The following is a 22926-nucleotide window of genomic DNA, read 5'->3' on the forward strand; positions in this document are numbered from 1 at the left end:
AAGCAAGTGGAAAGCAGTAGGTAAATTATCCCTGATTTTTTTTCCATCAACAGAGCAGAGCAGAGTAGTAGTGCATAAGGGCAAACCCACCATCATGTGTGTTGGGGCAAGCAGCCTTTTGATCCTGCCAAGGGAGATGCTGCTTGTGGGTGTGTTGTGGCTCACATGTTTCTGGGAGGAGCTGTGGCTCCTGCCAGCCTTATGCCATACCCTGTCTAAAATCACCCTTCTCAGCATGACAGCCCTTCTCTGTGCTGTTGACAAGCTGCCTTGGAGCCACCTGTGAACACGTATAGTTTTCTGCATCCTTCAGTGTTGTACCAAGACAGTGCAGCTGCTGCAGGCGGGATCAGACCCCTGATTAGCCTGGACATGGGAACAGGATTGGCCCAACACTGCCAGAAGTATTTCTACAGCCCTACAACTTCAGTGAGGTCTTTTTGGTGCTGTACACGTCTCTTCTCAAAGTCTGAACTGATGTTTAACTAGCAAGTAAGAAAAAACAGATATTAGAGTATGGGCACAGAAAAAGAAGGTTAAACTTAGCATCTCAAATTATTTTTCAAACATTGCAATATCCAGTAATAAAAGCATCTGTATTCCATTCAGAACTATAACTTGGATTACATGCCCAGGGCAAGATAGTAGAAATCACCTTTGGTGTCTGCTGAGGAGTGAATCCTTGGTTGTGCCTTTTCACCTAAACTAGGAGTGACCAAGAGGGGAACTGGAACAGGTGCCTTTAGCAAGTGGAAATACACTTGTATGAGAGAAGTCATATTTTTGCTTGTGCCAGCAGCATATTGCACTTCTCCCCTTCTGCTGTCCTCTGAATAAGACCAAAAAGAGAGAGATGGGAGGGAACTGGGCACTGATACTTGTCTTGAGACCCAGTATCCTAGAAGCTTAGCAAATCTTACTCAAGGCTGAGTCTGAAGTAGTCATTGAGAAAATGAGAATACTCTCCATAGATGCCTTCATTGAGGAGATGTAGTCAAAGTTTTGAAGGCAGAAGTTAGTCAGTGATATTTGACTGAATACAGTGTGTTATAAACAGCGTCATACAAAAAAACTCAAACACAACAAAACCACACAAACCAAAACCACCACAAAAAACTAAAAACCCCAGAAAAAATTAAGAAATATTTTCTTGGTTATTCCCCGCTATTACTCACCCATTGCAATCAGATTTTTTAGGTCTCATTTGGGCTGCAGTAATACTCCTCAGCGAGCTCCTCTGAGCAGCCAACTACAAAAAACCACTGAAATATGATAAGCATATAAGAGCATTAAATGGTAGCATTCTCCATCACCCACAGCCTCTGTCAGTTGTGTTTCCAGGCCAGATGAAGCTAGAATGTACATACAGCTGTTCTCAGTTGTAAAATACATTTTGAAATGGAATTGATTCATCTGTGTTTCATGAGACTGAATTAAGCAAAAGAAAAAAGTATAAAGATTTGTCTTTTTTCCAAGCATTTAATAGAAATAGGCTAACTGGAACATACTAGAGATGTGCTTTCAGCACACAAATGTGCAGTAGTGAGAGCCACGTTTTAGGAAAGCTGCTTATTCTTTTGTGCAGTGTCAAGAACTGAATGTACTTTCGTACTCCTTTTTTTGGCCTTGACATGAGCTAATGTCAAAGCAAATTAAGACCTAAATCCTTTTCAGCACTGCTAATGATTGCGATCATTGCAGAGCTGTTACTGGCTGTCTAATCATCTTTGGGAAATCAGACTTTTGATACATAGACATTGTATTCTGAATTTTGATTTCTGCTACAAAATTTGCTGGTGTGACTCATTATGTAGGGGATCAGAAAGGTGTGTGGGTCACACACTGCAGAGTATGTTCAAAGCAAATTTTACAGTGAGCTTCAGTGGGTAAAGTCATTCAGGGTATGATGAGTGATCTGAACAGAATTACATAGGCAAAAGTTCATGCCAGTATCTCCTATCTATAAAAATGCATTTTAGCAGAAAACTTGTTTACAACTGGAACTTTTTTTGCATGCAAGGCAGAATATGCAAAAGAGCAACAGAGCCTGATTATTTTTTTCCAGTTCCATTGCGTGCTTTATATTCAGGGGGTTGTGTTATGGCTGTCTGGATTTTAGAACCACATATGTGCCAAAACCCTTGACTGGTTCACTCAGGTTGATTAATAAGCAACGTAAAATGTCTACTTTCTTCAACACCTGCACACTCTATTTCTTTGTGTTTTCCAAGTGTAAGAGGTGCAGATACATGATTTGACTTCAATCTTGTAAACCGAAACTCTTCAAGTGGTACATCCTGATCTAGATTTGGACAGCAAGGAGATGTTTCCCGGATTTTCCATGTTTCTCAGGTTTTCCATTTATGTGGATGAGCCTCTATTTTCAGTTGTTCCTCTAGTTGCTCTGGGAGCAGCTGCACATGCAGGCAATGTGGGTCTGGGCAGAGCTGGACCCAGCACACTATTTTCCCCAAAATGAGCCCATGGAGCTCGGTAGAAGTTGAGGTACCTTCTGCCAACAGCAGTGCTTGAAGCTATTGCCTGTGTCTATTTTATTTACTTCTGCAGGCATACCTGTGGCTGTTTATTCTTCCTCCATTAGCAGTCACAAGAGGAAAGCATTTTCGGTGTTTGATTTATTCCACCTATTTCAGACACTAAGGTGAAATGAATCATCCTTTGAAATTAACTGACTCTCTATATGGAGGGAGTCCACATAATGGAGTTCAGATGGCTAAAGGTATGAAAGCACATGCTACCTGTGTGACTTTCCCTTCAGTATCATGGCACCTGCACTGAGGTTCTCCTGGCAGAGCTTTCAGTGGATTTCATGTGGCATTTCGCTCCGCAAGAAATGTCAGAACAGGAAAAAATGCAGTGCATGCTCCCGGTCACCCCATTTTCACCCTACTCCATCTTCACCTCTCACCAACAACTTACCCTTGAGGGAGGGTAGATCCCAGGACCACAAACCTGGCTAAGCAACTTCTCCTGCTTAGGAGGAAATGGTTAACACTTCATCCCAGTCACCAAGTGGCTACATGCACCGCAGGGTCCTGCGGAGACAGGCAGATTTCTTTGAGGGACTCTCTTCTGATGCTATAAAGAAATACTTCAGAGTGATGACAGTTCTTTAAGTAACAAATAGATACTACCAAGTCTCTTTGTTATTTATTTGTAATAAAAGAACTTCTAATTCAAAATAATGAAATGTCATCTTTTTTTCTCTTTTCTCTTTTTGCTCAGAAATCGAAGCAAAGGAAGCGTGTGACTGGTTACGTGCAGCTGGATTTCCCCAATATGCTCAGTTCTATGAGAGTAAGTAAGTTTTTCGCCTCTGTATGCAGTACTGAAAGTGCACTGAACCCTTGCCAGGAAAGCTTGGAGTCAGCCAACACTACATTTAACTGAGTTATGGTCATGGCTGGGTGCTTCACAAAACCTCAGCTGCTAGAGTCATACCAGTGCATGAAGAAAAGTAAGATTCCTGCCCTCATAGCCATGGGAAGTTAAAAAAAAAAAAAAAGGGAAAAAAGAGGGACATAGTTTGTGTAAACCTCAAAGATTAACAAGAACAAGTACAAAATATCCAAAAACATGAGTCTATTTTTTTAAAACTTCCTGAACCGTGTCTAAAATAAGATGAAAACACTGAAAGTTATTGCAAATTTTGATCTTGCTGAAAATAAGATTGAAAACTCTGCAAAGTTACCAAAAGTGAATAATCTGAGCTGCACTTCATTTTTGCAAAGTAAGAAAAACCAATATTTCAGTGCTAAGTCACTGTGAATGGTGGTGTCCCCTTCCTAGCTGTAAAGTTTGTGCCCAGGGAAGTAATGTCCCCAAGGGCAGAGCAAGTGATTGTGCTACTGCTGTGTTCAGGAGTGGTTTGGGAAGTGGAGCTGGGTTTTCCTGCTCTCCCTATCTCAATGCTGAGAAGGAAACTGCAGCTGATCCTAGCTTTTCCCAAACTGCATATTCTGTCAGAAACACAGAGCCAGCTCCATCCCACTCAGGCTTACTAGCCAAAGTACAGCTCCGCCAAACAGCCCTGGACACCTTCCAGGGTCGGCTTGAGTTGGAGGCAGCATGGCTCCACTCATGGAATGATGGCCAAGAAACCTCATGGGTCAGAGCCAGCTCTGCAGAGAGCCGGCTCGAACACCATCCATGCCCTTGTGTGAGGCTGAGGGTGGTGGGGAGCATGATGCCAAGGACACGTCCATGGCTTCTGATGGCCAGCTGACGTCCATCACAGCTCAGGTGCTGGGTCCTGGTGAGCTGCTCAGGTGCCTGGGGACCAGGAGCAGCATGCAGAGATTCTCAGGTGGCTCCACAGGACGCAGGCACGCTCAGTTAAATCCAACTAAGACTAATAAGCCTGCCAGACCAAAACAAACATAAATATGTAACTACCACAGTCCCTGGGTAGCCAGTAGTACTTTTGTGTCTGCCTTCTGATCAGAGTATCTCAGATACCGACTCCCCCAGAGAAAGGAGAGCCTGCTGCCTGCTGAACTCAAAGGGATGTTCTCTCCAAAAAACAACCTCTGCTGGGCTCCAGCAGTTCCTATGCAATCAATATGTGCTCTAGACAGTCTGAGTCTCTGAAAACAAGGTGCTTTCTGCAAGCATCTATTATGTCAGTGTTAAGCACTAATGTCTGAAAATGCTGGCTGAAGTTCCTGTATCCCAGCATCCTGCTGTGGTACCTAAGCATGGCAGAGCAGTCTGGAGAGCAACCACAGCACTGGAACAAGTCCACCATTATAGAGCCCACTAATGTGTTGCAGCCATGTCACTTCACATTAAAAATGTCAGCTTCCAGCACGCTATTCTGGCTTTTTAGCTAATATTGGGGGTTATAATTCAACTCTTTTTTTTTTGTCTGTTATTTGAGTAACCCCCTGTCTGAAATAATAGTTATTGGGATCCGTATTAAAAGCGAAAAGCACAGAACATTTCCGGGTTTGGGGCAAAGTCTGTCTAGCAAATAACTCATTAAGTCACTGTGGTGGGAATGAAGAACCTTGTTGCTCATGTGGATAAAGAAAGTGTGTAATTCCTGGATCTCATTCATTTGTTCAAGGGACTAGAATGAACAGCTAACAATTGAGTATTTTTTTAAGCCAAAATGAAATAATTTTGCCCTCATTCTGGTGCACTAGACATTCAACTATACCTTTAATAGAAGAAAAAAATGAAGTGGCTAAAAGAATCACAGATACAGCTGAAAGGGAACCAGAGCGGAGGGAAATTGGTCATACTAGATAGATTTCAGTGAGGAAGCACATGCAAAGCAATTTAGGTGTAGACTATATTTTCATTTTAATACCAAGCAGTCATCTTAATATTGTGTCTCCTTTTATAGACTCCCAGTTTCCCATTGACATTGCTGCAGTAAAGAAAGATCATGATTTTCTTGACAAGGACCTTGTAGAACCTCTTTGCAGGTAAAGAACATCTAAAGTGTCTTTTCTGATAATTTAAAAGCATGAGCTGATTTGTCATTGTTAGCATAGCAGCAACAGAGATGTTTGCTTGTCCAGGTGAATTAAGTGATGATATGTATAATGCCAGCATTCTAAATTAATTTCTTTTATGGAGAATCCTGTAGTAGGACACCCACTACACTCATAGAAAGCATCACACGATTTGAGAAGACCCAAATCCAATGGATTTGAAACAGCTGCTTTTTAAGAACTAGCAGTAGTGCAAGCAAACCCTGAATAAGTGAGAGTCACATTTGAGTCACACATTAATAACTCATATCCAAGCGCAGCAGAAGAGATGAAACTTTATTGCATAGAATTCAGCAAGCCCTTTTCTCTGGCAGCAGATGTGGTTTTCCTGCTGCTGTGATTCCCTTGGTGCTCTCTTTTGGCACCAGTAAGAGAAGTGGGACAAGAACCCCCCAGTACTACAGCTACTACAACTGTTCCCTGGTTTGCACCTCCCAGGGGGCCTGTGTTTGCTGTTTATCTTGCTTTTTATACTCTGCCTGTGATGAATATACCGTATTGTATTGCTCAAGTACTGTCTCCCAGGACTCAAGACACAGCAGTTCTGTGGCAGTTTTGCAAAACCACATTGCAGAGGCATTGTTCCCCTCTTCTTTCTCCTGTACTCAGCTCAAACTGGGTTCTGCTCCTCTCCTCTTCAAGTAGGGACAAAGGAGCATCTGGTCCTTAAGCAAGCAGCCTTTATTACATGTTACGGAAACTTTCACAACACCAACATCAAGATAATTGGACAAGACTCTTATTTCTCCTTCTGCAACTGTGGCTAAAGTCATCAGAGATGGTGTGCTGTTCCACGTAGTACTGTGCATTGCAGGGATTAATGAGTCTGTGATGGAGGAATGCAGATAGGGTTTCTGAGAATCACAGAAAATAGGGCTGGAAGAGACTTCATCTAGTCCATCTCTCCATGCCCTCCTTCCTGGAGGATCCAGGTAATTACTGGGCATAGCTGTCAGATTGCTTTCCCAAAATTCCCCTGCTGCAAGTGAGACGTATTGCCTCTCATGTTGTCTCTTATGGTTATGAGGAACAGAATATTCTCTTTCTCTGTGTCTCAACCTATGTGTCTGAAGACAAATCAGTTTGAAATAATTGGATGTTTCAGTGCTTGCTCTCACAGATGCCAGAGAGCAGAATAACTGCAGACTTGATCCACTTCTCTTCTGTCTGCTTGGTGAGAAAGATTACTACGCCCATGCCTAAGAAACCTCCTTCCCATACACATGTACATCCCCCTGCTTCAGTCTGGAATGATGGAAGGCGTACCTTGCTACAGCTTGGGAACTGGAAAGTGGTACTGATAGAAGGTTGACATCTCTTCTCCTCTGCCCTTTCCCACAAAGTTGAAGGACCATTCAAAAATCCAAGCATGATGTCTGTTCCTGTCTCTTTCTTGTGAGAGCAAACAGTGAGGTGTAGTCATTATATAGCTCTGTGACTCTCCCTTAGTCTTTCTTCCCTGGAGTAATTTGTAGTGGTGGTACTACCATGGTCACCAGGCATCCAACACCTACACAGCTAGAAGTGGGAACAGCTCTCATCTCTTGTTTCTGCAGCCTCTCTGTAGACTCGCAGATACACCTACAGTTACACTACATTGATATATTTGTGAGATTTTTTTTTTATAAGCTGAGTAGCTAGAGAGTGGTTGGGTGTGGGGGTTTTTCTCTTTTATTAAAATATGAGATTTTGGAAAATTGACTAGCAGCTGCATAGATGCACTCGTGACAAAATACTTTACATTAACCTAAATCAAGTGATACTGCTGAGACCTATAGAGAAAAGCATAGACACAGATATTTCCAAACTATTTTATTCAAAGATAAAGGGGTTTATGACTGTCTAGTAACTTTTTCTGTAATTTGTTCAGAAGACAACACCTGTTGACTTGAATTTTTGTTGGGAGTTTTTAAACAGTTTAGATCCAAAAAAAGGAATAGCACCTTATAAGATTAGAAATACAAGTATTATATACAGGTTATGTTTTCAGCTTGCAGATATTTAATTTGATGTAACTCATCAGCTTCAAACCTTTAGCTGAAAGCGACCTGTAAAAAGCCATTGTACCAAATACCAAGATTCAGGTTCATCAATAAAAGTAAACAGTGTCAGCTGCTACCCACTCATACTAGCTTTGTCACTGTATTAGCTATCAAACCAACATCTTCATAGTTTTCCAGTGTATTGGAAATCTTCACAGCTCAGCTGACCAGTGTGGCCAGTTTTCTACCCTTGCTCTGCTCTGTGATGGTGTTACTACAAGGCGCATGCCAGTATATCATATGAGAGCTGCAGACCGTGATGGACTTTGATGAAACAGAAAGTTAAAAAAAGGTTGGTTATTATTTCTGTATACACAGATCCCCAGTTGGCAGTAAAACTTCCATTCTTCAAACATTCAAAACTGCCCTCAAAGCTATGCATGACCAAGCTATCATGCTGATTAACAGTGCGTTCAGCCCATAGTGCTGAACAAAATGGGTTTCTCATTTTTATTTGGAAGATAATTTTGCAGCTGGAATGCCAGAATGGATAATAAGTTTGAGCAGTTTTAGCTCTGAATGGTAATAGCATAAACACTAAATTTCTCTGCTCTTATGGGTTTAAATCAGACTTTCAATCTCATTTTATAATCAGTTTTCTTATGGCATTGCAGTATACAAGACAACAGGAGGCACAAATGAGGAGGAACCTTTTCTTTTTAAGGCAGCTGGTAGTATTTTAGTCAGAAGGACTAAGACTCCCTGTTGTAAAGGATTTCAGTGACCTTTTTGAGATATTATAACATCCCTGCTGTTTCCAATATAATTGAAAATTTGGCAGGGTAAAAACCAAAATCTGAGGCCTTTGGGTTAGAGGCATATTTATCTAGAGATTCCACTCAGATTTTATTGAGTAATGAACAATAGAGAATTGCCAGGCAATCTGCAAGCAAATGCTGTCAGCCTGCCAAAATAATAATTGGGCATGAAAATTTTATAGCTGGATCTCTGTGTCATTTCCAAAACAGCAAGTAACCAACTCTGCTCTGGGAAATTTTGTGGCCGCTGTGATAGGCAGGTGAGAAGGAAAAGCCAAGCCATGTTGTACTTTTTGTATTCACATAAATACAGTGACTAAGAACATCAAGACCAAGTATGTAGCGGTCTGATGCATAGCCCCCTAAACCAAGGTTTAAAATTTAAACTGTGCCAAGCAGTCAGCAGCTTTTCTTCCATAGCTGTTGGCTCTTAGATAGCTTGTAAACAACCCAAAGGTTGTTGTACGGGATGGGACATCCTACCATTAGAATTCTGAAAGGGTGGTTGTACAGTCAGTACCAGTGCCAAGTTTATATTGCTCTAAGTGCTGTTAGGGCATAAGTCTGGTTTTCCACTTGTGGGACAGAAAGCCCTGCTCTGAATGGCTCACACAGACTTCCAGGAGAGATCACTCACCTAATGTGAGCATGTGGCCTATAAGGTAACTTCCTCAGTGGCAGCCATGGCAGGACTGGAAACTAATATATTCTCTTCATGCACAAAACTTGTGGAGCAGGGACATGCCAGTGTGAGCTTTGCACACTTTGCGAGCCTTAGTGGTACTGGGAGGACCCTTATATTGTGTTAAGACTTCAGCTAGGTGAGGTCTTAAGAGTCCAGCGTGAGGAGCTGGATGTCCTCTTCCCAAAGTACACAGCACCAGAAGAACCCAGATAGGGACATGTGTATGCAGCACCTAAACTTGGCTAGGAATAACAAAAAAGCAAAGAAATAATCTTGTAGTTCCCTCAGAGAGGCATTTTCAGAACCATATGGTGTGTTTTCCTGGTCACAATCCATACGAAAGGACATTTGCAGATCTGCTGAAGTAGAGACACTGTGCTGTCCATGCTAGCCCTCCCCATGATGCCTCCCCTTGCATGACTGACCAGTGCCCCTGGCTGCATTCCCAAGCACCTGCTTGGAAGCAGCTGCAGAACAGTTCCAGGGTTTCCCCTGGAACTACAACTCACTTTAGAGTTGTCTCCCTATTACTTGGATTTCTCTTTAAGCAGGACAACAGATCCCCCACAAGGTTTTCCAACCGGCCAGATCTTGCCTTCTTACAAGCTTGTATTTATTTGTAAACTCTGCTCAGTGCTGTAAAGGATGCAAAAATCAGAGATTTCCTGATTCCGAAGAACTTCCATCATATGGGTTGATAATTACAGCACTGGAGATGGTATGCAGAGCCCTGAAGACCTGTTGCCTTTGACACCAGGTTGTCGTAGATCTCCTCAGGTAGCCCAGACTTCTCCATGTGTTGACTGGACCAAGGTACCTACAGCAGCTGAAACTGGGCTTGATATTCTAGGGGATCTAAAACAACACCAGAAACATCTCTTTGGGCACCTGAATATCTCTGCTGGTCTTTTAAGAATTGCTTCACAGGTCACTTTCCAACATAGATGTCTCACCATAGAGATGTGTTAAACCACCAAGGCAGTGTTTACCTGTGATCTTCTGGAGAGGAAATAAAATTAACATCGCTGAAACACTTCCCCTGAATACTGCAGAGATTTCCAGACAAGCATTCAAATACATCCTAGATTATTTGGGTTTTATGTAACCACCTCTCTTGTGTTTATTTTATGTGTTTTTTCCTTTCTTTTCTCAAGTCCAGACTTTGTGTTTTGCTAACAATACAAACAGGCAGTCTTTTCCCATGTTTTGAAGCAGTAGCATAAAAGTGTAGAGCTTCTCTCAGTTCGGCTGGGGTGTCACTGACAGCCTTTTTAGCCAGAAACTTCTGGTTTTTTGCTTTTCTAAAGACTTGCTGAGGACTTGACTGTCAGTCATCTGACAGCTTTAAAGTGATGAGAAAAGCTTTCTGCCATCAACAAGGCAAAAGAAGTTGAAACAGACTGGCTTTGATTTGAGTTGTTAGGACCAGACAAGCTCACAAATATGATCATTAGTTCTCTAATTTCACTGGCAAATCTTTCCACAGCACTGGAAGAGCCCCAGAAAGCATACCGATGTTTCATAGAGGGGTGAATTTAAAACCTGGGGTTGAGTCCCTGTCACCCAGTAAAAAGTAACTTTGTTTTTGATGAAGCAAGTTGTTTGTAGCAAAGCCAGATTATAAAGCAGACAGGACAACAGAGTGGCTTCCCAAGTCTCTAGTTTAAGTAAAGATATTAATTTTTATAGAGATGACCTATTAATCCCTGTTGAAACAATTTCTCTTTTGGATGCCATTAGTGGAAAAATGATGGCTTTGGATGGTCTTGTGGGTCTGATCATGTTTTTTCTGCAGCTTTCTGTGCTGCAGAAGTAGCCTCTCTTAATAGAAATGCCACCACACTTTCTGCTGTGGGCTGTATACAGGGTGAAGGATATGTCATGGGCTGTTGCCTCCTCATCTTCCAGCTCCTGAAGTGCATGACTTGCTCCTTAGTTTCTGGAAGGCAAGCGACGCCATAGTGAATGGAAGGAGCACTGGTCACTGTATTGAAAATATTTTCTTCTACATCTTCTCCCTAACAACTGCAAATAGGCAATAAGTATAGAGGGGGTTTTGTGAACTATTGAGGAAGCAGTTGCAGAGATCACCTGCCAAGGGCTGCTGTGGAGAAAGCCCTCTTTCTCAGAAGAGTTTCTTCAGTGCCTGTTATCATGAACGCAAGGGAGGTGCAGTTGATGGCTTGGTTTTCAGTGTTGATGAGCAACTGGAAAGGAGGCAAGGGTTTCTCAGAGTTTCTGAACCTCTGGGCATGAATTTAGCTGACGTCTGTCTCCTGGTCAGCCTTGCAGGACACATTTAGGTCAAGGAAACAAGGAGTCATTCCCCACTCACCATGTTAAGGTGTGAGGGCATAGCAGCAGCTTGATTCATACATAGAGCTACAAGTACTTAAGCAGCACACAGTGGCATGTCAGTGTGGAAATGTGGCTACAGACTTGTCCCTTCAGCACAGGCCAGCTAATGAAGAGGTGCAGGGAGTCCACTATTAGCCTCCGGTTCACTGCTCAGAGGAAGCTGTCCCCAGGGATAGAAAGTTGGGCTGGAGTCCTTTGAAAATCTGTCTCTGCCTCTATGTATTTGGAATTGATACTGATAAGGAAATTTAAATGTTTTGTTCTCAAAAGAAGCACTGAACATTTCTCAGACCCAGGGCCCCAAGAAAATGCCACTTTGGGTTGAGAAATTCCATGCTTGGGCAAAAGATAAGTTTTGCAATAACAGATGAAGAAGATTTCTGGGCAGAAGGCTGAAGATATAACTACAGAGCCACATACCCTGAAATTTATTTCAGGAACATTGCTATCATGCATGCAGGGTGTGCTTGTGAATGCATTATACTCAAATTAATACTATGAGCACAGGACTTTTCTGATATGGCATAACAGATTTATTGGCTTGAATTAGGGAGTAGTATTTGATCTGCAAATAAGAAGATGATATTTTGTGAGGGATTTTTTTTTTAAAGAAAGATCAACACTGGATGGGCTTTTTCTTTGTTAGTGGTGGCAATTTGAAAGGATTTTTAATATTAGAAGTTCTGGGCAGGAATATGTTACTTTCATAATGTTCTTATGTTGTTATTATATTACTGATGTGATACTTTTTTCACATGTCCTTGTAACTTATCACATATATTTCATATGTTATCAGTTCTGGAGATTTGCGGTCTTGTCTTGAGACCCAAAAGCAGCAGTAGCAGGTCTTGCTATAAAGACACAGGAGATGCAGGCAGCTTACAGAAGAGTGTTGTGGGCACATGGATCTCTCACTCTACCTTGCTTAATTTTGAAATTCAGTCCTAGATCTGGAAAATTTTCAAAGTCGGACATATTTAACTCTGAGCCTCTGCTTTTAGAATTTGGGTGGTTTCATAGATCAAGATCTTTAAGTATTAAAAAAAAACAAATCCATTATCATTAGCATGGTAGGTTCTCTATTGAAAGAGCATGTTTTCTTGTCCTCTGTCTGTCCTTGCACATGGGCACACTCGCACAGAGAAATTGTCATTTCAACCCACTGTTATCACAGGATAGTTTTGGGTTTAAGAAGCAGATGCCTTCTGGAGATGCTGGTAACAGCAATATGAACGTGGTCAAAAATAACTAAAAATATTTAGTTAAAGATATTAGATTTGTTACATGTTGGGTGTGTTAACCTGTCTCTAAGTTCCACAGATATGGGAAAGAAACTACTGGGTTTAGAGAAACATTTAGGTACCTGCTAAAAGTTCTTGATGTCAGCTTTTTAGAGAGATGCCAACTGCCAAAAGTGAGAAACTGTATCATTGTTTTTTTTTCCTTTGGTCTTTCACTGCTTTGAAATCCACAGTTTAGACCAATTATATTACAGTCCTGCATATGGCAACTCACTTCCTTGTCATTTCCCCAGCCAACAAAAGTATTTGTTTCCTGTGCTAGGTGTGTAAATGTCTATGAGTTAAAAAGCAATCTATAAAATCTGGCTATCAGGTAAAGTGACGGTGATGCAGTGGTCTTATAGCTGGAATATATGACCAGTATCATTTCTGAAGCCTATTGTATGCAGTTGGCACCCTACAGTCAGATAAGAGAAAAGGTTTTTAACTTGCATAAAGAAATGCCCTGTAATCAGAGACTGCTAATCTTTTGAATTTTCTTTGCCCTGTAGACGACTGAACACACTAAACAAGTGCGCCTCAATGAAACTCGATGTGAACTTCCTAAGAAAAAAGGTAAGGAAATTTCATGAAATGTGACTGCCCTGATTTAGCCTTGAAGTCAGAAATGTTCTTAAAAGTAAGTTAAGTATATTTGACTTTGAACATGTGTGTCAGTGTTATCTGGATGCATGATAATGTGAATTGCTGAATCTTGAAATTATAAATAAAATAGAAACTGTGACTAATATAGCAGGAATAATACTATGTGTATTAAAAAGGTCCACACAGTACTTGAACTCTACATGCATGCAATTCAAGTTAGTGGGTGAAAAGACAGTGCAGTTTCGTTAGAGTGACTTGTTTGTAAATTCCGTGTGAATACATAATGGAAAATCCTGCTCAGAAACAAATGGAATGCTCAGATGAAAATAATAGCTATTCTTTATTTCTTGTACTGACTTCTTCCCAGTTAAGAATATGAAAATAAACTCTGTCATCCTTAGAAGTTCCTGTGTAACATGGGAATTATTTCAGCTTAAAGGGTTTCAGCAAGGACTGGAGAAACTGCCTGTTGATTTTGAGAGTTTTGTAACATGTCCAGCATTAACTGTTGAACGTTTGATTTTCTGGTCACAATTTCCCCCAAGCCCTTCAGAGGTGTACAATGGTAGTTGTCGACTCTGTTCTTGCTTTGTAGAGTGTTTGTCTAGTGCCTTTTAACAACTTCCTCTGAGGGCTGCATTTTTGGTGTCTTTGCAAATTCAGTCCAGTCATACTCTACTCAGTCTTTGAGGGAACTTGAATAGAAAATGGTTTTGATGTCTGGATATGCTGCCTTTGGCATATGCCCATTTGTTCCTCTATGTACTAGCCTCTTCAGCTTGTATTTTGTCCCTTCACTGGAGCTGCAGGGACTTCACTGCATCAGGAGTTTTTCTTGTCTTGGGTTTTTCTTGTCTTTGGTAAGCGTCAGCACTTTCCACATCAAACACCTACATCATACCTTAGAAAAGATTAGTAAAATCCCCTGACTACACAAGAACTTTATGTCTTGGGCAGGCAGATGCTATAGGAAGAGGCTGAGGTCCCCCAAGAAAAACTAACTCAATTATGTGTTGACCTGCTTGGAAAAGTGTCTGGTTTGTGTTCACTAGCTCATGTAGTTATGTTCAAACACAGGTACTGGAGCTGCACAAGAGACAGAATTACAAAATAGTAACATATTCGTGAACCCTGATTGTCCCCTGGAAAATTTGTTTACATTCCTGTCCTTTCTTCTCTTTAACAAGTGTTTTAGGTTTGGTGTGAGGTTTGTATGCTTGCTTGCTTCTGTGTTTGATTGTGTTATGTTAAAAGTGGAGGATTTTTTTGTTATCTTTGTTTTTTATTAATTTTTTACTGCCACTGCTCCCTGTTCAGAATGAATCAAAGCCCTCAGCTGCACTCCTTGCAGATGACCATTGATTTATGATGGAAGAGAGATTACTGTACTTGGTACTCTTTCAGGGGGACGGAAAGTAGTTGGGTCCATACCTGCATGAGACCACGGAGAAGCAGAGCAAAGAAAAATATAGAGAAAGAGGGGTTGAAGGAGACTTGAGTCCACAAATACAGAACAACTGAAAGTAGATGAGAATGTGGGTAAAAGAAGAGGAAGGAGAGCCTGCTGACAGGAGGAAATGTAAATGCAAGTGTAAAAGCCAGAAATTGGGTCTGAAATTGAACACTGAACCAAATAAATCTTTTGATGTAGATACTGCCTTTCCTAATAGTCTGTATGGTGATCTGAACAATGAAATGCAAAATCAGCTTGCTTTGGAGCTTCAGCATAACGGGTTTGCACAGGACTAGCACAGCTGCTTGAGTGATTCATCAAAATATGGCAAGCAAGCTGCCAGGCAAGGTTACTGTGAAAACCAGCACAGCATGAATGTTCCCCACTGCCCACTCTCCCACCCAAACCATTCCCACTGTGGGCTGCTGTCTTCTCCTTGGCTTCACTGAGATGCATACAGAAATCCTCATGTATGTGTTGCAAATTTGTCCATAAGCAATTTGGACAGACAGAGATTAGCCTTTGGATTAACTGCCTTCTGCAGCTGTCGATTTATGAGAATTCCTGCCCCCAGATGGAAAAATGTGGCAGAATTCCATTGCAAATAAACCCACTTTTTGCCTTTTGTTAGTATCCCTCTGTATATCAGGCAAGTACACTCTTAGTCAAAAAGCTGTACTATTTTAAATCAACTGTGACAAATCTGTGAATCAAAACCTCTTTCTCTTTGGCAAATGTTACCAGTCACTCCTAAAGAAACTTGGCTCTTCTCATCTTCCCAAACATAATGGTATTAACTGGACTTTTGAATATGCTACAAAGCCATGCACTTGATTTCACCTTAGGTCAGTAGAAGTATACAGTCACTGCTCCAAAATGTCTGCTCCGCCTGTGTCAGATGAATCATTCTTTCAGACTTTCTCTTGATCCACTATCCCCATAGCTGGTGACATGTGGTTTGGCTAAGTGCTCTCAACATTTTTTTTTTGGATGGTTTCATTTGTCAGGGCATTCAGATATCTGACAAGAACAGTGGGTCATTCAGGATGTTCATGGCTTCCAGAATTTTTACCGATTCCATCAAAAGAAAAGCACATTATGTCACAGGACTCACAGTGCAGCTGAATTTGTAGTGAGTCACCATGGCAGTATTTTGGCATGCATATATTTCATATTTGTCTGATTTTGCTTCTGATGAAACACAAACATGTTTCTTTACCAATTAAAAAGCCCTGAAACTAAACCTTTATTTAATTGAGCTGCAAATTTTATCAGCAGAAATTCTCTGTATTTTCTAAGTGGTTCTTGAGCAGAATGTCGTCTTTGTTGTGGTTAGAGGCAAAACTTGTTTACTATCAGTATTCATTTCTGTTCATCTCTGCTTTCTCAAAAGAAAAAAAAAAAACACAACCCTCAAAACTTTTGATTTAAAGTATATTTGCCACTGAATTTATGTTTATTTCTGTCTCCTGCTCTATGCTCTCTTCTTGGTGTTTCTTGCAATGGTCTCTAAATGGTCTCTACCATTTAGGCTAGTTTAATCAGCTCCAGCTTGTAGGAAAATACAGACTAAATCCTGTCAGTTCATACAGTAATGTCAGTGCAGCTACAGGGATTTGTGTCAGCCAAGAATCTTCTTTAAGGTCCCTTTGGCATATTGGGAAGTACAACAAATTTAAAAAAATATTTCTATCCTATTGGCTGGTGCCATCAACGCTCCAGCAGTGGTATGCTTTGTAGATATAATTACCACTACTAAGTATTTAAAAGTACATGCCCTTATGGTTTTTAAACTATCCACTTTGTGGCACTACTAAGACCACAATAAATGGATTTTTAAGTGCCTGAGGCTGTGCGGTCCTTTGCATACAGAAAGCTGTGGAGATAAAACAAAGGTAGAGTTGTCTGATTTCTTCCCTGCAGACAAACTGGCCAAACCAGTATTAGCCTTTTCTAGCCCTTTTCCTCATACTTCACTAGTTGCTTAATTTTTCTGTCTAACTAGCCACAGAACTAAGATCTGCATTCATTCCTGTGAACTAACATCAGCTGCAGGAGCACTGCACACCTCAATGTTAACAGATGAAAAAGGAATGACTAAGCCCAAAATTTCATAGCTATATTTTCTTTTATGGTTTGGATATGATCTAAAACATCTGACTGACTTGAAGTGATAAACTGGCAAAAGCTTATGGCATCAGTGAGACCTGGCACACTACTGATCCAAATCTGCAGCTTTTGGGGTTTCACATTATTTAAGGTTTTAGGCATTCTTGTAAAATTTGAGTTACATTTTTCAATTAGAGAGACCAGAAGAGATCTAGTCAGAGATCGGAGAGAACTTTACCATTGAAACTTCCTATAAAAATACTTCTAATATTAGACTTTTAAAATGAGAATTTTTCCAGTCCCAAAATAGTCTTTCTGGTTTAGCACCTCATTTTAGTCTGACAGCCTGTCATATTTTACTGCCTTCATACTGCTTCCAGGAATGTGAAGAGCTGTTTGGATGTCATGTAGGTGAAGTTAGTTAGTTTGCTCTGCTTTAAAACACATGTACAAGAATAATGCAGTATAAACCCAGTTCAAAGTCAGAGGAAAGATACTAATTAGCAACTGTGGGCTTTGCATCCTTAGAGAACACAGAAGTTCAGTACTGACAGCATGCTTCATGCTGAAGATGTATATTTTTTGTTTCAGCAAACAGATGAGAAAAATGTCATGGGGAGAGATTTTTTATTCATTTTTTTTTTCCAAGGCACATGTTCTCTGCATTGCAGAGTAGCTGCTGGAGCTGCCTAAACATAAGTACAGCTCTGTGTACTCCAGGCTGAGGGATGAGACCAGGAAAAGCTATGGGGCTACTGCTACTTCAGGAGAGGTTGGAGGAAGCCAGAGACAGTGGGTCAAGCTTCAGATCAAGTTTGGGGTACCTCTGATGGCACCAAGGCCATGAAGGCAGTGGTTGCCACTGTAGGAAAGGTCACCTCAACTGTAGAAGCTGCCTCATCCAGGCCTGAGCCTGGCCGTTCCTCCTGCCCATGTGCCCACAGCTGCATTGTCTGCCTTCCTTTGCCTGCACTCAGACCCACCTAAGCAATACTGCCAAATAGTACTTTTTTATTGTTCTTTAAGCATTGTGGCTATTATCTGTAGTTATGTTCCTGAAACATAAATCTTGCTAGATGTATCTGGTCTGTGAAGTTTGTAGATGTTTATTTAGTTCTCACTGCAAAACTATGTGCAGCACCAGATATTTGCTGTCTTACTTTTTTAAATAGCTCACATTGCTGTATTACCCACCTATTTCCCCATCTTTACTGTGTCTATCTTAACACCATCCCTGCAGTCAGGATCTCTCTACCTGGACCTTTCAAAACTTTTTTTTCTACACAGTCACCATGGGCATCAGTCCTACACAATTCGGTGCACAGACAACCCACAGAAGCCAAGAGGTATCAGTGGGACTCCTAACATGGAACAAGCTTTTATTCCTTTCTTGTTAAGATGTTCACAGTCTTTACAATCAAATGGAAAAGGGTGTTATAAAAGGACTGATGACCAGTCTGTCATAAACTGGGTGCAGAGAGACTTTGCCATCTGTTGCTCACATGGACCACCACAATGACATTAATTCAAATAACAAGTTAAAGCACCTGCTTTTAATATGTGCCACTTGCTTTTTTCCAGAGTGAAGATTCAGATGAAGAAGATCTCTGTGCTATCAGTAATAAATGGACTTTCCAAAGAACCAGCAGGCGATGGTCTCGAGTGGACGACATTGATGCTTTGCTTCACCGATCAGACAGACATGGATCTTCTGGGGACATTAAAATGAAAAATACAACAAGCAGTGAGAGCGTCCTTACGGATCTGAGTGAACCTGAGGTCTCATCTATTCACAGCGAGAGCAGTGGGGGAAGTGACAACAGGAGTCAATCCGGCGTCAGCAGCGCTGCCAGGGAGACCTGCGACTGCTCTAGCCACCATGATGTGGAAAGCACACTGCTGCAGGACTCCACTGCAATAAATACTGCCCTGTTCCCCAAGGACAACCTGAAGAATGAAAAACCAACACAAACCAGAGCAAAAACCTTTCTAAAACGCATGGAGACACTAAAAGCAAAAGGCATGCATGGAAAACTAAAAGGCTCAGGAAGAACAGGTCCTTTAGAGATAAGTGGACCAGTTCTCCAGTTTGAGCCAAAATCCTTGAAAGACATGCACTGTGTACAGATAGTCAACGGTGATCTCCACAACTTAGGACAAGATTCAGTTAAAAGAGGACTTTCCTTTTCTGCCAAATCCAGCAGTGAGAGCAGTCAGTCTGAAAACAGCAGCAGTGGGGTGAGCACACCGTGTTTGAAGGAACGCAAATGCCATGAAGCAAACAAGAGAGGTGGGATGTACCTGGAGGACTTAGATGTTCTGGCAGGAACAGCCTTACGGCAAGTTGTGGACCAAAACCTCAAAAATGAATTTCATTCCCAGGAGAACTTGGTTGTGCATATTCCAAAGGATCACAAACCAGGGACCTTCCCAAAGGCACTTTCTATTGAAAGCCTCTCACCTACAGACAACACTAACAGTGTAAACTGGAGGACAGGCAGCATCTCTTTGGGAAAGCAGAGCTGCTCTACTCCGAAAGAGTCCGGATTGATGGCTTGCTGTCCTAAAGAGAGCAGAATTAGTATTTATGACAATGTGCCAGGTTCCCACTTGTATGCTAGTACTGGGGACCTCCTGGACTTAGAGAAAGATGTCCTTTTTCCTCGTTTAGATGACATTTTGCAACATGTCAATGGACTTCAGGAGGTGGTAGATGGCTGGTCAAAGAATGTGTTGCCAGGGCTGCCAGTTGATGATGTGTCAGTCAGGGAATCTCCGTCGTTGCCATTCCAGTCGCCTACACAGATCACTCTTGATTTTGAAGGAAACTCTGTCTCTGATGGCCGGACCACACCGAGTGACATGGACAGAGATGGAACATCCCTGAATGAATCCGAAGCCACTGGTGTTAGGGACAGGAGAGACTCTGGAGTGGGAGCATCACTCACAAGGCCAAACCGGTAAGTAGCAGAATTTTGTTCACAAATCCATGAAATAATACAGTATAATGAAGCAGAGGCTCTCAGCCTGGGAATCAGAAAGTGGGGGGCACCATTACAGTTATACTCATCCAGTATGGGGATGGGGAATTCCCAGGTAAAGGTGGAACTTCAGGAGAAGGGACATCCTGCTATGGAGATTCCTATGTGGAATGAATGCAGAATAGGTTTAATAAAACAATTTAACTAAGGCATTTTTTTATCTCTTGATTATGTAGTAGGACCCTGTATACCTTGTAGGATGTATTTTCAATTTGTCTTCTAAGTTATGCACCCACATCTTTATGCATCAGTGCCTTATGCACTTTTTATTGCGCTGGTCTGCTTTAAAAATGTGTCCCTTTGTGCTCAAAGAGAACTTCCCTACCTTGCCCCTTCATCCTTCAGAGATTAAATTATGGTATAAAATTGACTTGTTAATAAAAGTGAAAAGTGGGATTTTGTTAATAGTTTGCATACCTGTTTTAAGTCAGAGAGATGAGTTCCAGCTGAGCCAGGGAAGCAAGGCCCTGGGTAAAGGCCTTCATGGATCCATACTGTTATGTGTAGGGCGGCTTTGTACGTGCAAAACCAGGGAGAATATACCTGGTATTTTCTGATCTGCTGTCAGCCTTGTCAAATCCTCACAGAGGATTCTGCCATGCTATGGTTTACTGCAGCCTGTGCTTGCTCACCTCCATCACAGGCAAGTGAACTCAAGGAAACTACTGAGTAAATGAGCAGTGCCAAAGTTTTTAGGATTTGAGCTAGAACTCATGTTCAGCAAAACAAGAAAATGAAATTTACTTTTTTTTTCTGATGAATCTAGTATATAGAGAAAGTGCATTGGAGTAAAAAGATGTAAGTGGCTCAATATCTTGGTGGTTACAGCTCTTGCTAAGGAGACACAATGTTCAATCCTTTTTCAAAAAAATTCTTCAGTATTTAAAAATGGAGATACTTGGAGAACCTCATCTCCAAATACCTTGGTGGTCAGGTTGGTCCCCTGGGATGTGTGGGACTAGGCATCAAATCCCAGTTCTGAGTCAGACAGAGAACATTTGAATCTGGATCTCCCACATCCTGTTGGAAGTGTGTGGGCTAATAAAGGGCATAGCGGGCAGCACCACTTCCCCGAGTATGTGGACGGAACTCCACATCCACTTGTGAATCTAACTTTAAAATGACAAAACTTGGGCATTTCCAAAATTAAAGAGATTGAGCAAATTGTTTTATTTATCTCCAAAGTACATATTATTTCAGTTGACACACCAAAAGCCATAATGTGTGTGTGCATGTTTATATGTGTTTTATATATTGCCCAGCCCTATCTCACAGTATACCATCTTTTCTGCCCAATTAAAGCCATTGTCTGACTTTTCTATTGTTTCTCTTGCTAAAGGCGATTACGGTGGCATAGTTTCCAAATCTCTCATCGCCTGAGCCGCTCTATTGCATCACTTCACATCAGCAATCAGTCAGCAGCCCAAATGAATCTTCTGCAAAAATTCTCTTTGCTTCGTCTTACTGCCATCATGGAAAAGTACTCCATGTCAAACAAACATGGTTGGACCTGGTAAGTACCATTGATAAGTGGAAAAAGAGCTATTTGTAGAAGAAAATAGTATCTCCTAATTCTGTTTACTGTGATAGTAAGTAAATGCAATTAGAAGGGGCAACTGTAGGATTTGAAACTGTCCCTTTTAATCCACTGCTGCCTAATGACTCATTGGCAAAGTCAGAAATAGATTGTGGAAATCTAATTTCATTCCTCTGCTCCAACAGAGACACAACACTGGCCTTTCTAACAACACTTCAGTTCCAGAAAAATAAACAGGAGTAGAATAGAGACTTTAAAAAGCAGGAGAAGTTTACAGTAAGTCTTATACCCAGAATTCATTTTGTTATTTGAAAAGAAACAGCTGCTGCTGCTACTTTATGTATTTGATATTGGTTTGTTCGTGCTGTAAAAGAAGGGTTAGAACAGTTGTGGCACTTTTCACTACAGATCAAAAGATGCAAGCTTTAGTCTAGGACCTGTGTTAGAGGAAGCTTGCAACCCTGACAGCTGTGACAGCTACCTGGTCACTCAGGGAGTGAAGGGCAGATGGACGTGAATGCTGGCAATGTGGCTCCTTCTGTAGCACCTGGCTACAGAAACCTGCATGTTTAATGGTATACAGACCCTGGTAGGCTCCACAGACAGAGGTATGTCAGAAATGGAAATGGGCATAGATAAGAGTTTATAAGTATCTGAGAAATAATCAAAAGGGTAACAGAAACTCCCTAATACACCGAGACACTGAGTCCGAATATAGTATGACTTGACATGTACATTGTGATTTTCATGTTCAAAGCGCCTCACCAAAATCCCATTAAATTCATCTGTGAGGTAGATAAGACAAGTTTTCCTTTAGAAATGGAAAATTAGATACAGAGTTAAATACATGTGAGATTCACCTCACTAACATCAGCTATTAGAAAAAGTTGAAAGTCTAATCTGTTATAAATGTAATCTGAGAAAGTCGGGCCAGCTGTTTGTGATCAGAGGAAAAGGACAAGCAGCTCCAAAGCAGCTCATTATATCCAAGGCTGAGGGTTTCAGTCACCCTCCAGAGGTGTCTTTCTCTAGAGTGTGTATAGAGGTAGTCCAGACTATTAACTCTTTCTAAATTTCCATTAGAGAACTAAAATTCAGTAAGAATAAACTCCATTTCACTGTTCTCCTTTGGTGCAGCAACCTGTGGTTAACTGACAGCGTCTGTACTGAAATGAATCTCACCTTAACCAACTTCAAATAAGCAGACTAGAATATAGACCTGCTGTTTGTACCAGGTTTTCATCTTGAGAAATATTTTTCAGTTTATGTAATCAGTCACTAAGAATTTATAAGAGTGGGACTGTAAATAGCTGTAAAGTTATATGCTGTACTTCTTCAGTAGGTAATTTAATCTGAATTTTAATTCCTTCCCACACAGATGAGAAAAATCTTAGTCGCATTCAGGTCATATTCATCCTTTTTATTTTAATTCCATGGCAGTCATACCTCCCACAAGGAGAATCCAGTTTGTTCTTGTTTTCAGCATCATTTTTTGAAGAAAGCAAGCTCACCAGCTTCACTTAAGGGACTCGACT

The 22926-nt window shown here is 41.2% G+C and overlaps 1 protein-coding gene across 10 annotated transcripts in view; it reads left to right on the top strand.

Annotated features, from left to right (window-relative positions):
* STARD13 (StAR related lipid transfer domain containing 13) overlaps positions 1 to 22926 on the top strand; it is a 292627-nt gene that overhangs the window by 250779 nt on the left and 18922 nt on the right. For all 10 annotated transcript variants that reach the window (XM_051778837.1, XM_051778838.1, XM_051778835.1 and 7 more), the window contains 5 exons: positions 3247 to 3318; positions 5372 to 5453; positions 13158 to 13221; positions 18395 to 19773; positions 21194 to 21367. In XM_051778837.1, coding sequence (XP_051634797.1) covers positions 3247 to 3318; positions 5372 to 5453; positions 13158 to 13221; positions 18395 to 19773; positions 21194 to 21367 — 1771 coding nt within the window. The remainder of the gene's footprint in view (positions 1 to 3246; positions 3319 to 5371; positions 5454 to 13157; positions 13222 to 18394; positions 19774 to 21193; positions 21368 to 22926) is intronic.

Source organism: Manacus candei, unplaced genomic scaffold, assembly GCF_025592945.1.
Source record: "Manacus candei isolate 608988 ecotype Guabito, Panama unplaced genomic scaffold, ASM2559294v1 h1tg000014l, whole genome shotgun sequence".
Lineage (NCBI taxonomy): Eukaryota > Metazoa > Chordata > Aves > Passeriformes > Pipridae > Manacus > Manacus candei.